The 14,065-nt window shown below is 42.3% G+C and overlaps 1 protein-coding gene across 5 annotated transcripts in view; it reads left to right on the forward strand.

Annotated features, from left to right (window-relative positions):
• Positions 1 to 14,065, forward strand: part of PTPN22 (protein tyrosine phosphatase non-receptor type 22) — a 37,983-nt gene that overhangs the window by 4,949 nt on the left and 18,969 nt on the right. For 4 of the 5 annotated variants that reach the window (XR_014512711.1, XM_083446659.1, XM_083446662.1 and 1 more), the window contains exons 2-6: positions 5,411 to 5,519; positions 8,656 to 8,732; positions 9,920 to 10,015; positions 12,189 to 12,227; positions 13,888 to 13,959. Coding sequence is in view for 4 of the 5 variants with exons in the window: in XM_083446659.1 (XP_083302785.1) it covers positions 5,411 to 5,519; positions 8,656 to 8,732; positions 9,920 to 10,015; positions 12,189 to 12,227; positions 13,888 to 13,959 (393 nt within the window). In the remaining variant the exon portion in view is untranslated. Of the gene's footprint in view, positions 1 to 5,409; positions 5,520 to 8,655; positions 8,733 to 9,919; positions 10,016 to 12,188; positions 12,228 to 13,887; positions 13,960 to 14,065 lie in introns of those variants that run through there. The other variant, XM_083446660.1, reaches the window with a different exon arrangement.

The following is a 14,065-nucleotide window of genomic DNA, read 5'->3' on the forward strand; positions in this document are numbered from 1 at the left end:
CTTGAGGTGCCAAAATGAGCAGCTATTAGAATTCATTCTGTTTATTGAGAGAGGGAAGAGCCCAAGGCTAAGATCAGCTCAGGCAGTTCCTCCACCATTTCATTTCTATGGTAAACGTGGCATGGATCATCCAGACTTCAACAACTTCAGAGCTACTATCCTGCCAGTTAGGATTTCATTCACTTGGTCATTTTTAAAATAGTTTTGTCTCAGCCCATTTTGACTGTATGATGCAGGAATGATAGGTTTTGGACACCATTAAGACTGGGGGAGAAATGCATTTACACACACATCACATCACATCACACTATCAAATTCCAGGGCAGTTTACATATATTAAAGCAACAGTACACCATAGGAACACAGGGAGCTGCTTTATACTAACTTAGACCTATGAATCTTGCAATGAGGGTCCCATGGAATGAATCTAGGCTAATCTCTTAGGAATGTTTGGGTCGAAAGGCTTGTGTCTCAATTGAGGAGTTGGGCCGGATGACCTTTGCATCTCTTCCAGCTTTGTGATTCAATGATTCTCATAGTGGGGGTTGCTGAACTGTTTTGCAATGAGTTTCTGACTCATCTGTTCCCCCACCCACAGCTCTTCATTCTGCATTTTGGTAGCATTATCTTGAATTACTTTCCTATGGCAAATGTAACACACAGGCCATCAGCTCCTGGACAAATATAGTAGTTATATTTCTGCAACTTCCCTGTTGTTATGGATGAGGGTTGTCACCTTGGTTCTAGCAAAATACAGGACAGGGTGGGGTGGGGAGAGCAGTTGAGGTGGGGGCTCTTTCTTGTTTCATCTGGTGCTGAAGTGACTTCAGAGCAATCCATTACAATCTATTGCAGCCTAACAGCATGCCCTTCTGGAATTTGTCACACACACACACACAAATTTGTAAGTCTGTCTGTGCTTGGCTACCCAAAGCTTAAATACATGACCTTTCACACCATTTCAAATACATGCATTTGGAGAGGACCCCTCAAATACATGCATTTGGGGGGAGACAGACAGACAGACAAGGAGGAGGAGGAGGAGGAGGAGACCTGAAATATAGGACAGAACTGCTTTAATACAGGACATAGTGTTTTACACTGAAATATGGGACAAGTCTGTAATAGGTGGCAATGGATCGTGGGCGCAGGGGCTAAGGTGTGTTGGGAGTGTGCATTATATTGATCTTGTGTGTTGTGCTCTTGTCCACTGTTAACTTGTCAGTTGAAAGCTGTGGATTTTGTTGAAGCTGTACACATGTAGATTCTATCCGCATGACTGGCTATTTTGTAAGTCTGTCTGTGCTTGCAGGTGCTCGGGCTATTTTCAGGACATTTCAAGGAGTAAGCAGTATGGTTCCCTCTTGCTAGGGCGTTTTACAATGTTACTGCTGCTGCAAGGTCCCTGCTATAAGTGGAGACCACCCTGGCCTCAGTGTAGGATGCAAATCTGAGCGGAAGATCTCAAGTGCTGAGATGAGGGAACATAGGAAGCTGCCTTCTTAGTAGTTCATTAGACCAAACAGACTAGACATTATGTTTTTGTTATATATTGGGTTTAACACATTTTATGTTACAAGGCGCGTTCTAACCAATTATATAAGCATTGGTAGATGAATGTTCTAATGGCAAGTAAGCGCAAGCACTTCCAACTGTCAACTGTCAACGGTCAGTTCAGTGCTCAGGTTTATTATTGTGTTGTCCAGTCAGTATGGTTCTTGTGTTCCTATGAGTGAGCTGTTGTCACTGTCAAATGTTGAATAAACTTAGTTGAGGAACTTATACTGCCTTGGGCTTCTGACTTTTTCCGAATATTTAACAGTTTTGCATAGCGGAGATTGTCAGAGCTGAGCTATAGGGAGTCATCAAGAAAACACTAAGAGCATAGGAGCCAACTCCTGGGGCTGAGGTTCTTGCACCCCCGCTATAAAATAATTGCAAAATTGATGGGCACTGCCACTCAAATTGTGTGCTTGCACCATGTATTGTAATCAATTATGTGGGGCAGGGCTTACCTGTGCTCCCCCATATTTTATTCAAGTTGGAACCCCTGGACAGAAGTAAGAGGTCTGTGTGTGTGTGTGTGTGTGTGTGTGTGTGTGTGAAGCCAGGGAATATGGAGATAGTCATGGCTATGGAACAAGCAAGGAGAGTCATAAGGTGCAAGATTATTCACCAGTTTGGTCCCGGTATTTGCACTTAAATAATTTATTTTTATGTCGCAATGAGACCGTAGAGTGGCTAAGATTTTAACTCTTTTGAACAATATAAATGCAAACACATACATATAAATTTGGATAAATGACTTTTGTAGTATATTGGTGGCTGTGCAGCCCTTGTATAGTGTGGCTGTATGAGACAATGGGAAGGAGAATTACAGAGAGCAGTCCTGATGCCGGTGTTCAGAAGTGAGATGGTTTTATGATCTCATGAAAGACAGTGGGATAACATAACTCTTCAAGCACTGCCTATCGTGCAGGGGAAATATGTTTGTGTCGCAGGGGCTGCAATTTGAAGAGAAATGGTTGTTAAAGAAAATTCCTCTAGAGTCTTCTGGCAGGCATGTAACACTGCTGCAGCAATAAAGAAAATGTACACTGCTTCCTCGTGTAAATGTTGGAGATGTAATTGTAAAGATTATGGTTTTCTTCATACTTACAAAAGGTTTATGGAAAGGCATTTTAAAAGTCATATTACAGATAATTGGAGATATGCTAATTCCACAGGTAGAACTGCTAAACAATTTGTGAAGTGGTGTAAAAGAAGAAACACAGGATATCGGTTAGCAATCTTATAGCAGTTGCTAGAATGCTGACTGCAAGAAAGAAAGAAAGAAAGAAAGAAAGAAAGAAAGAACATGGAAGCATGGCAATCTGTAGAAAAATGGAACAGAGATATATGGAAATTATTAACAGCTTTTATTACTAATATAAGGTTGGGCAATGACGGAGCTATGATTAATTTCATGAATAACTAGGAAAGTGTATACTGTTCTGGAAGAGAAATAAATAAATATTGAGAAAACAATTCCCCCATGGATGTTAACAATGCTGTGAAGATGCATTATTATTTTTATGTTGGTTATTGCTTTATACAAAAAGTCTCGAAGTGACAACAAGATAAAAAACAACGAACAGTTAAAATAATTAAAAAACGGAAAATATAAAAACAATGTACAACGCAGAATTCCCAAAATGCTCATCTAACAATGCAACAAAGAAAGTCAAGCTTTGGACTACAAGAACCCAAAGCTCTATAGGTATTTTTATGTGTTTATGGGATTATGATGTAACATTTTTCCTGCTCCATTTCCTGCTCCATAATAAATCCCTCTTCTCAGGTAACTCTGGGAATTGTTTATCTGTGTAGGTGAGCAGGGATCTCCTAACAACTCTCAGGCCTCTTAACAAACATGGGAAAATGGATCAAATTTGTTTTGATTAGCCATTATATTCCATATTCTTAAAAGTGATTTAATTGTTTCCAGAGTCACCTGAGATTTCAAATATTTAGATCCTAATACAGTCGTACCTTGGATCCTGAACGCCTTGCTAGTAGGTTTTTGCTCCTGAATGCTGCAAACCCAGAAGTGAGTGTTCCGGTTTGTGAACATTCTTTGGAACCCGAACATCCACCATGGGTTCCGCAGCTTCCAATTGGCTGCAGGGGCTTCCTGCAGCCACTCAGAAACCACGCCTTGATTTTCAAACATTTTGGAAATCAAACGGACTTCTGAAAAGGATTCCGTTTGACTTCCAAGGTACCACTGTAGTTTCTAACCAACCAAAGGTGCTATGTACATATATTCTAGGATTGCCCACATCGGAAGATTAAGGCCACAGTGAGATTCCAATATTTAGTACTTGACAGTAGGCAAGCATAGTGATATAATTCCAAACTTGGGCTCCTGAAACCGCCTCCTTTAATTTGTAGCTGCGTTCTCTGCAAGGATATTCTTGGTGTTGCTCCAAAGGCATTTCCTAAATAATAAATTTACCTTTGATCCTGATGTAGAAACTGGGAGTCTTCTCAGGATATAAATGAATCTGGGAATAATATTCATTTTGAGAGCATTCACCATTCCCCAAAGGGTAAGGTTCAAGGCAGTCCATTACATTGCTGAATAGCTCTTACCGCCAGAAATTCCTGATGTTTAGTCGGAATCTCCTTTCTTGTAACTTGAAGCCACTGGATTGAGTCCTACCTTTTGGAGCAAGAGAAAACAAGCTTGTTCCATCTTCCATGTGACAGCCCTTTAAATATTTGAACATGGCTTTCATATCTCCTCTCAGTCTCCTCTTCTCCAGGCTAAACATACTCAACTCCCTCAACCGTTCCTCATAAGGCTTGGTTTCCAGCCCTGAGTTTTGCACCGAACAGATGTTTTGTGTCATGATTTGTTGTGAAATGTTGACTTTTTTGGATTGGTTGTTGTGCTGGGCAATATTATGAAAAGTGGTAGAGAGGAGGACAAGGTATAGCAGCTGAAAACTATAAATAAAACGTATGTAAATAGACACTATGCCAGTTACTATCACACACCGTAGTTCCTCACTCTCTGTAACAGCGGTCAGGATGAGATGGGAAACCAGTGGCAATTATAAAACACTTTGAGGATTGCCAAATTGTGCCAAAATTGGCTAAGTGGTACAGCATCTGATTTGAATGCTGAAGGTCTCAGATTCAGTCCTTGGCCTCTCCAGGTATGGCTGGGAGAGAAGCTAGTCTAAAATCCGGAGAGCCATTGTCTGTCAGCCTAGATAATACTGAGCAAGATGAACCAATGGCGTGACTCCATATAAGGCAGTTTCCTGTACTCCAATTCTACTAATATTCCTGCCACCTCAGATTTTTTAAATCCTCAGAACTCTGTTTTATGTATATATTTGCTTGTTTTGTTTAAAGAACTTCTAAGCTGCTCTTCATCCAAGAGGATCCCAGGGTGGTATATGACAATAACAACCATGACAAAAGATTATTTTATTGTGTCATGGGAATTGGGTTTCCAGACAATTCAAAAGCAGGAAGAATGGACCAGTATTTGTGTGGGGAAAATGTAGCAACAGAGCTACAGTTGATCTTCTTCTCTTGTGTCAATAGAAGCATTTTCATATTTTCCACATGTGTCTGAAGAGTGTATTATTCCACCACATTACACCTGTGCGACGCCTGCGGAACGAGTATTTTTCTATGAAGCCACATCAGAAACATATGTGCCTGAGCTGTGCATGGTTCCTGCTTGGTTCACAAACTTTCCACTTCTCGGAAGCCTCACACTGCAAAGTAATGACGACTGTTTGGTTCTCTGTGTGGTTGTCTCAAGAGAGGCTAGTCAGGAAATAATGGGAGATGCAGGCCTGTGACACTGTCTATATGTTCTTTGTAATCTCTCTTTATGATTTAACAACAGAAACTGAAAAGGCAATCGGCAACCTACAGAGCTGACAAAATCTACCCAACGGCTACATCTGAGCAGCCGGAAAATATCAGCAAGAACCGGTATAAGGACATCTTGCCATGTAAGCTAGGAATTAAATATTTATCACCGTAGTTTTTAATCTTTCCAGCCACTGTATGAATGAGGTGACATGTATTTGGGATGTGTACACCCTCTACTTTTAAAGCACATTATTTCCCTCAAAGCCCTGTAGTTTACCCCTCACAAAGTTCCAGTTCCCAGCAACTCTTAACAAATGTCAGTGGTCAGAATTCTTTGAGGGAAAGAATGTAGAGTGTGTACACAGCCTTGGAGTGTGAATGGCCCCTGTGCTTGTTATAATTAATATCATGTATACAGCTTGGATCCTAAATTAACCTAAGGACATTATTGCCTCTCTGCATCTCAAGTAAAGTGTTTGTTCTAGTGAGGTCTTCAGGGGTGGGAGGCGGAGAAGAATAACAGGTTCTATCCTGTTGAGGGCAATTTCCCCCTTCTCAGCAGCACATTATGTCTTTTCCTATATTGTTCAGGAGATAAACTTCAGAGAGACTTTTTGGGGTGTGTATAGGGAGAGCAATCTTTCCTTTCATGAACTTTCCTTTCATTAACTTGCCTTTGGACCCAAGGCAAGTTGTATGCAACAGTGGCGTAGCGTGGGTTGTCAGCACCCGGGGCAAGGCAAGTAATTTGCACCCCCTAACCCGTGGATTTGCGCCCCCTAACCCTACCCCCCAGATGTTGCGCCCGGTGCGGCCGGCCCCCCCTGCACCCCCCACGCTACGCCACTGGTATGCAAACATGCTATTCACACACACCACACAAATGCAGAGTGAGGTGCAAATAAGAATGAGTATATGGTTCAAACTCAATACACATCAACAGGTTGGTACAAAGATACATGTTTTCTGATACATCTCAGAAAAATGATCAAACAAGTTTAGAAGGGCTTTTAAAAGAACCCTTGTTTACCTTCCTGTCAATAGCAATAGCTAGAGGGGAGGAGATATCACTGGGATTAATCAGTGGGTGCCTGCGAGACATTAGTCAAAGCAGCAATTATGGAAGCACTAGCTGGGTTGAAATCTCTTTTCCCCAGCAACTGAAAGTTTTCATTCTGAGAACTGGGAAAATGCTATTTCCTTGGTTTGGATATAATACCTTAGTGATGGTTATGTACATTGAGCATAACAAATGTGTCACCTTGACACATTCTGACCACAAAAAACAATACCCATTCTCTGAAAAAGGCTCTTAATATGTATAGGTTCCATGACTCATGTTCACCTTTGCATGCTGATAGACTTCTTAGGTCAGTCATTCCTTTTTCCTCTCTTTCTTTACTGTTTCATTCACTTGTGATTGTCGTCTGATCAGGGTACAACTACCCACTAGTTAGGGACGTGGGTGGCGCTGTGGGTTAAACCACAGAGCCTAGGACTTGCCAATCAGAAGGTCGGTGGTTCAAATCCCCGCGACGGGGTGAGCTCCCGTTGCTCAGTCCCTGCTCCTGCCAACCTAGCAGTTTGAAAGCACGTCAAAGTGCAAGTAGATAAATAGGTACCACTCCAGTGGGAAGGTAAACGGCGTTTCCGTGCGCTGCTCTGGTTCGCCAGAAGCAGCTTAGTCATGCTGGCCACATGACCCGGAAGTGTACGCTGGCTCCCTCGGCCAGTAAAGTGAGATGAGCACCGCAACCCCAGAGTCGGCCATGACTGGACCTAATGGTCGGGGTCCCTTTACCTTTACCTTTACCCACTAGTTAGCTGACATAGTTTCCTAACCTCATATTTTGCTTGTAATGCTATTACAGAGGTAGGGAACATTTAGAGGGGAACATCAGTTGGCTTAACCCTTCTCCTCCCACCATTCTTCATCTAGTTCCTCTCTCCCCCTCCTCACTGTAAAACAGCTGGGGAGGGGTTGTTTGGCACTATTGTCACTGGAAGGGTCAAGCACATTCACTGTCCACTCACCACCCCGGCATTATCAGTAGCTGGCAAATATGTTTGCTGAAATAATTTGCAGTTCTTCCCTTAATTAAACAACATAGATTCCTCTCTGAGATCTCGGCCGTAACAACTTTGGCGATACGTAAGTTATATTTTGCCGTTCTGGAAGCTGCAACTTGAGTTCTCCGAACTCCTGGGCATTAAAGCTGCTCACATGAGTAGATGCTTCCTGTGAAAGAATAAAATGGGGAGTGGCTTGTGACCTTTTGCCGGATGAAAATGTTCTTGGATATACTGAGTTGTATCCAGTACTGTGGAAGCAGAACTCCTCTCACACAATGGGACTTCCATTTCCTCTCTTTCCACCATGCTCTCTCAAAATCTGCTCTCTCTCTCTCTCTCTCTCTCTCTCTCTCTCTCTCTCTCTCTCTGTATGTCCTCCAATACTTTGGAGTTGATTTTGAGAGCTGCAGGGGAACAGAAGTTCCATGATAGGCACGGAAGTCTCTTGTATGAACAGAACCGCAGCATCGGATGCAGCACGCTTAAACAAAACCTGGTTTTCAAAGGCTTGGATCCAAAAATCCTCCTTCCCATTGCAGCCTCTCAAAACTCCCCTTCTGAGGGTTGCATGGGGTTGCAGCTGTGTATGTTCAAATCAGCTACTCAGCCCATTCATGAGTAGAAGTGCCTTTCATTTGGATGAGAAAATATTTGGACCCAACCCCAAGTTTATTAGATACAATTTATCAACACCATTTAATTTAATATCAAATATAGATATTCTGTGGAAGAGATGGAAATAGACTTGGTTGGGGGATGGATTTGAGATGAAAACACTCTGGGAGCAGGAAACAGAGAAGGATATATACCCAGTGGTGCATATACTTAGGAAGGAACAACCTTTTGCTCCAATACAATGCAAAACAAGCTGTTTTGATCCTTGTTGGTGCAGCACAGAAGAGGCTAAGGTCACGCACAACCCCCCCCCTGAACATTCTGTGATGCAAATGAGCATGAGCTGTGCTGTTAGTTATTTCTCTCTCTCTTTCTGTTCAGGCCAGGAAATATTATGGGGAGCAGCACTTAAAAAAAGTGCATCCTTGTGAAAGTGCTTGGAATGTGCCTGTGCAGTTGGGTGACAAAAGGGTTTAAGGGTGACCTCTCACAAAGCAACTGTCAACAATGAAGCTTGACTTGGATTTGCTGTTCTAGGATTTGTTATATAATGCAGCTGAAAGTTGTTTCATTTGCTCTTCCCTATAGATGACCACAGCAGAGTGAAGCTCTCCCTTATCACGTCTGACAAAGACTCTCATTACATCAATGCCAATTTTATCAAGGTAGGACCTCATTTGGTGGCCTGTCGCACATGATTCGCATGGACCGTAGGCTCTGCTGAGTGAAAAATACAGGCATATCTAAATCGGTCATTGAGCCCCTGGAGACATTTAAAAACTGGAAAAAAACTGTTGTGGGTACTGCACACATACACATAATATATGCATGTACACAATGCAATCGGTCAATAATGGGAACGACAGACCACAACTGCATATAACCTCCAATAATTTGCCCCCCATCCTGCAGTTAGGCTTGAAAAAAGCCTCTTATTGGCTACAATGGAAGGCCTCTATCAAGCCTAATTTCAGTGGAAGGGGTGGCCGTGGGACAACTGGAGAGGCCTATGTGACGCCTGGAACAGCACTCATGATTGCTGCTTTGGTGACCCACAATCCTTAGTCAGGTTTATATGAGAATGCAAATGGTTTAATGGAGAAAGTGCTCCTCACATTGAAGAGATCCCAGGAGTGGCGGGTTAATGAAAATATATTTGAAAAGTTATAGGACCTTTGAAATATCTTACGTTTGGGCTTCTAATTTAATCCTAGGCTACGTGAGTTCCTTCCACTGCCTTTCTCACTAAGGAAGCACTCTAAGGAAGTTGTCTCCTCTCAACAGTTCTCTGTCCCATTTAACAGCAGGAAGTCACACAACCGCCTTTTTTTAGCAATCCTCCTGAAGTTAATGACACAACCAATTTCAGGATATTGTTACGAGTTTTTGGGTGCCCAGATCCCCCAAAATTCCTGGGTCTAAAAAAAAGTTAGAATTCTGTGTCTGTTTTGCAAGCTGGAGGGGGCCGGGGCAGAAAATGGGTGGCCTGTTTTATGCTGCAGTGAGCGTTAGTCACAATGTTTGGGGTTTCTTAGAATCTGGAGCTGCAGCAATAGAGGGGACAGGACCTTCTTGGGGTGTGAATGCTCTGCATTCTCTCCATCTAGGCTTGTGTTGTATGTATGTGTAACTAAATTATATATAATAAAGACACCACAGTCTCTGCTGTGCCTCATTGTTCCAAAAGGAAACACAGATGCTGATCAGTGTGCCAGGTACCCCTAGAATCTCACACCGTTCGGAGATTGGGGAGGCGTATAACAGTATAATGGGAAAATACAAAATACTCCAGAGTGGATTGCACCTAGATGCTTTTTAACAAAAACTTGTATTTTATTTATTTCCTTTTTAGGGTGTGTATGAGCCAAAGACTTACATAGCTACTCAGGGCCCCCTTCCCACAACTGTTGTTGACTTCTGGAGGATGATTTGGGAATATAAAGTCCTGGTAAGCTCCAGATCAGTGCTACTTACAAGTCACTCCTACAGATTTACATCCAAACATTGCTTGCTTTTTCCAGGGGAGGGATGGGGTCCCATGAAATGAATTAAGCCAAGGGGATGGTTGCACTAAGTCTGGAGTTTACAGACCTTGGTTACAGCTTGTGTTTAGTCAGGAGAGAACTAAGCCACAAGCCCAGTTTCAGATGGTACACTAATCCAAACTATGGCTTAGCTCAGTGTGGTGCAGTAACAAATCAGCTTGGGAGACGAGGTCTGGACACACATGCACATATATTAAGCCATTGTTTTGTGATGCGCAAACCAGGCCAGATTGTGGTTTGTTTGGAGTTAAACAAGCCACAATTCCTGGTTCAAATATAATTCTAAGCCAGAGATCATGGTTTGTTTCCTTCCTTCACTAGTGATGAGGTTATGACTTATTGTGATACGCAAATATGTATTCCGATTCATACCTATTGCTTTCTGCTAGACTTTGCTCCTCATGTTTCAACCTGCTTTTAGCCTGCTTTATCATGGGTTTTCTTTTCAACATTTTGCATTCATGCACATGTGCAGTTGTACAGTGAGCATTTTCACATAAACTCTCCCTGGTGATGCTTACATTCAACAGCCCATCCCATTACACTAACAGCAGATGCTGAGACTTGGCAACAGTGGAAGGAGCCTAAAGTCAACAGCTACAACAGCTGCTGGATAATTTCTGGACAAGGTGGTAGAGTTTAAAAGTGCCTAAACATTGAATCCCTTGTTTTTCCAAAACCCACTAATCCCACATAAGCAACTAAAGGTTGCAGCTCATACAAATTAGGGAAACAAATCAAATATGTACAGCTTATTCCATTCCCAGGATTTGAGACTTCTAGCTATATAAAAAGGAGGAGTTCTTACTTTAAAAAAAAATATCTAAGCCATCCTACTGCACACAGCCATTTTCTATAAGTGACAATTCTGCTCAAAGGCATCACCAGCCACTTGCTGCATATTTGCATGTCCCATGCACACACTGGAGGGCAGGGGCAGCCATATAGCATCATGTGTCACTTGTACGCATCCCAATTTCCCTCCTGGTTAATGCACTTGTTCCCTTATTGTGGAAAAATCTGATTAGTACTGTCAAGGGAGGTATAGCTGTGGGAAATCCAAGGGTGTGGTGGAACTGTTCTATTTTGGGAAGAGTTCCTCAACCCCCACCCCCCATGTGTTACATGGCATTTCTTTGGAGGGGGGTGCTCTACTGCCACACCTCCTCAATGCTTGTTTGACTGTTAGTGCTTGTAGGCAGCACCTGAGCCATTTTATCTCCAGGAACTGCAATGCAGAAGTTGGTGCTTTTGCTTCAACTAGTGACCCCATGGGAAGAGAAGGGAGATGGAAATCGTGCTGGACATGGAAATGTGTTTTATTTTTCTTCATTGCAAAGTGGGACTTTATAATTGGTGCAAGCCGAGTTTAGAAAACCTAGTTTAGAATTTTGTCGCTAGACATTTTTTTTTTTGGTGAACAAATTCCAAAGCTATAAAGAAAAAAAGAAAAACCTTCCCATTTCACACACACCACAATCATTTGAGAAGCTTGCAAAAAACACACACAAAAACCAAACAAAACAAAACCCAGATGATGCATCAAAGGCCCTTGGAGTGAAATGGGATGTCCCAGCAACTCCCCTCCCTCCCTCCCTCCCTCCCTCCCTTCCTTCTTCTCTCTGTCTTGCTGAAACAAAGGCTGGCTTATTGCACTTCTCTCATGCAAGTGCAGGAGATGTGCAACAAATGCAGGATAAACTGTACACCAAACATTGCATGTTGCTGGACAATTACAAAAATCACACCCTGCTTGATTCTTGATGTGGCTGCTTGCTGAGGTGAAGCAAGCAGGGGGTGGAGAGTATGGAGAAAGAAAAGGGTCTATGCAGGAACAACATAGGCACTATCAGATATGCACCGTCCACTGGTTTGGATCAGAAGCAACAGTGAAAATATAAAACTAGCAAAGGGGTGAATGGAAACGTGCTATCTCATATTATGATAAAAATGGAATGAGAATGAAAAGAAATTGGCAGAGGTCTACCTTGTGGAAGTGCCCAGTATTGAAAATTTTCCTATTTCATTTGTGTAGCTGAATGGCACTCAAGTGTCTTTTTATTTTTATCTCTCCAGGTTGTGGTCATGGCTTGCATGGAATTTGAAATGGGGAAGGTAAGCCCTGTGCCAATGGATAGCACGCACACATACACACATACACACGCACAGCTTAATATAATAAAAAACTCTAAGAGGTTTGCATTAAAAAAAATCATTCAACAATTTTCCTAAAAGCTAAATAAAGATAAAGTAAAAACCAAATAATATATCACAAGTAAAACTGAGCACTTTGCAAAAATAAAAAAGAAGGTCATCTGGCAGAGCAGCCAAGGATGATTTGGATTCTGTCCCAAAACTGCACTTGACCTGAAAGGTCAATATAATCAAAATATTACAGGAGAATCTGTGTTTTCCTCAAGTGGTGTCTGTATAAGATAGTGCTAACTCTCCTGGCCATCATTCCATTCTCCTTTCTGAATTATCAGAATCTTTAAAAGTCTCTTTGGACTGTGTGTGTGCCTTTGTGTCTTTTCTTGGTGGAATTACTTTTTGTACAAGCTAAATCAGACTGTTTAATGATCTCAGATCTGGAATTTGACTTTTTCAGGCTCTTGCCTCAAAATCCACACACACACACACACACACACACCCTCCCGCAACCCTGTATTAATTTTAAAATTCAGACAATGAAGGAGAAAAGGTAAAAGCACCAAGAGTACATGTCTGGATACAACTTTGGCACCAAACCTATGATGTGGGAATTCCGTGACTGAAGCTCCCAACATTTTTTATTTTCCTTTATAATCAGGATGAGTGCTATGGCATGGCGGGAAAGTGGGGTGGTGGGGTGGTTAACCTTTCCTTCCATGCTTTGTTCCCTGGTATAAATTGTACCCTCAGCCTCAGAGCTGCTATTAGTCATGGAGAGAGAAATTTACAGTCATTTGTACTTGTCAGTGGTTGTTGAGACAATTATGACTTCAGTAAGTTTTATAGGGCCGTAGTTGAGCAGTTTAAAGTTGTCCTTTATGGTTTATCAACGGATACACCAATTATCTCTGTGTGCAGATTGCTTCTCATAATGGGTTCACAGTTGAGCCAGGCTGTGTATATGCCAGATCTTCCTTAAGCTCCCATTAAAAAAATAGGTTTATGGCTCCCTGTTTCTGTTTCTTTATTAGCACCAGCCCCTTGTCCTTGGACTTTTCCCAGTATTTCTAGTCAGTGGTTCTCTTATTGCAAGCGTTTTGATTCCCCTCCTCCCATTCAGTATATCACCTGCTTCAACAAGAAGCCACAGAAGTATACAGTGGTTGTTGAGCATCCTGCCCAAGGTGTGCCCTTCACTGGGGGAAGGGCTCAGTGGTAAATCTGCCTTGCATGCAGGAGGTCCCAGATTCAATCCCCAGCATCTTCAGGTAAGACTAAAGGAGATTCCTGTCTAAAACCATGGAGAGCTGGTGTAGATGATACTAAGCTAGATGGACCAATGACCAGACTCAGCATAAGGCAGCCTCCTACATTCCCATGGCTGGGCTTAGAAACCAAGCCAATTCTATAAACAATTAAGGCAGCCTGTGAATGTCTTAAAAAAAAAAGAAGTCTTGTGTTTGAGAGCTGCCAGCTTGGCCAAACAGCTGGACACATCACTTGTGTGGCTGAAACTTTCCCTGACTGGAAACCAGTTTTTGTGGTGGGGGCAGGGAAAGGAAGATATGAGTTGACAAGGCAAGAAACAGATAAACACAGTCTCCTTCTACTTCTTTTCCAACAGAAGAAATGTGAGCGATATTGGGTTGATGCGGATGAGTCTCCAATCAATATGGGCCCTTTCTGCATATCCTGTGTGAGTATAACCATGCTTATCCCCTGGCCTGTTTTAATTCATAGTCTGCATTCTGATTTATGCAAGTTGTTGCTGTTTACCAGAAGAAAATGTCATCCTGGTTTGT

This window comes from Podarcis tiliguerta, assembly GCF_965153285.1.
Source record: "Podarcis tiliguerta genome assembly, chromosome: 6".
Classification (NCBI taxonomy): domain Eukaryota; kingdom Metazoa; phylum Chordata; class Lepidosauria; order Squamata; family Lacertidae; genus Podarcis; species Podarcis tiliguerta.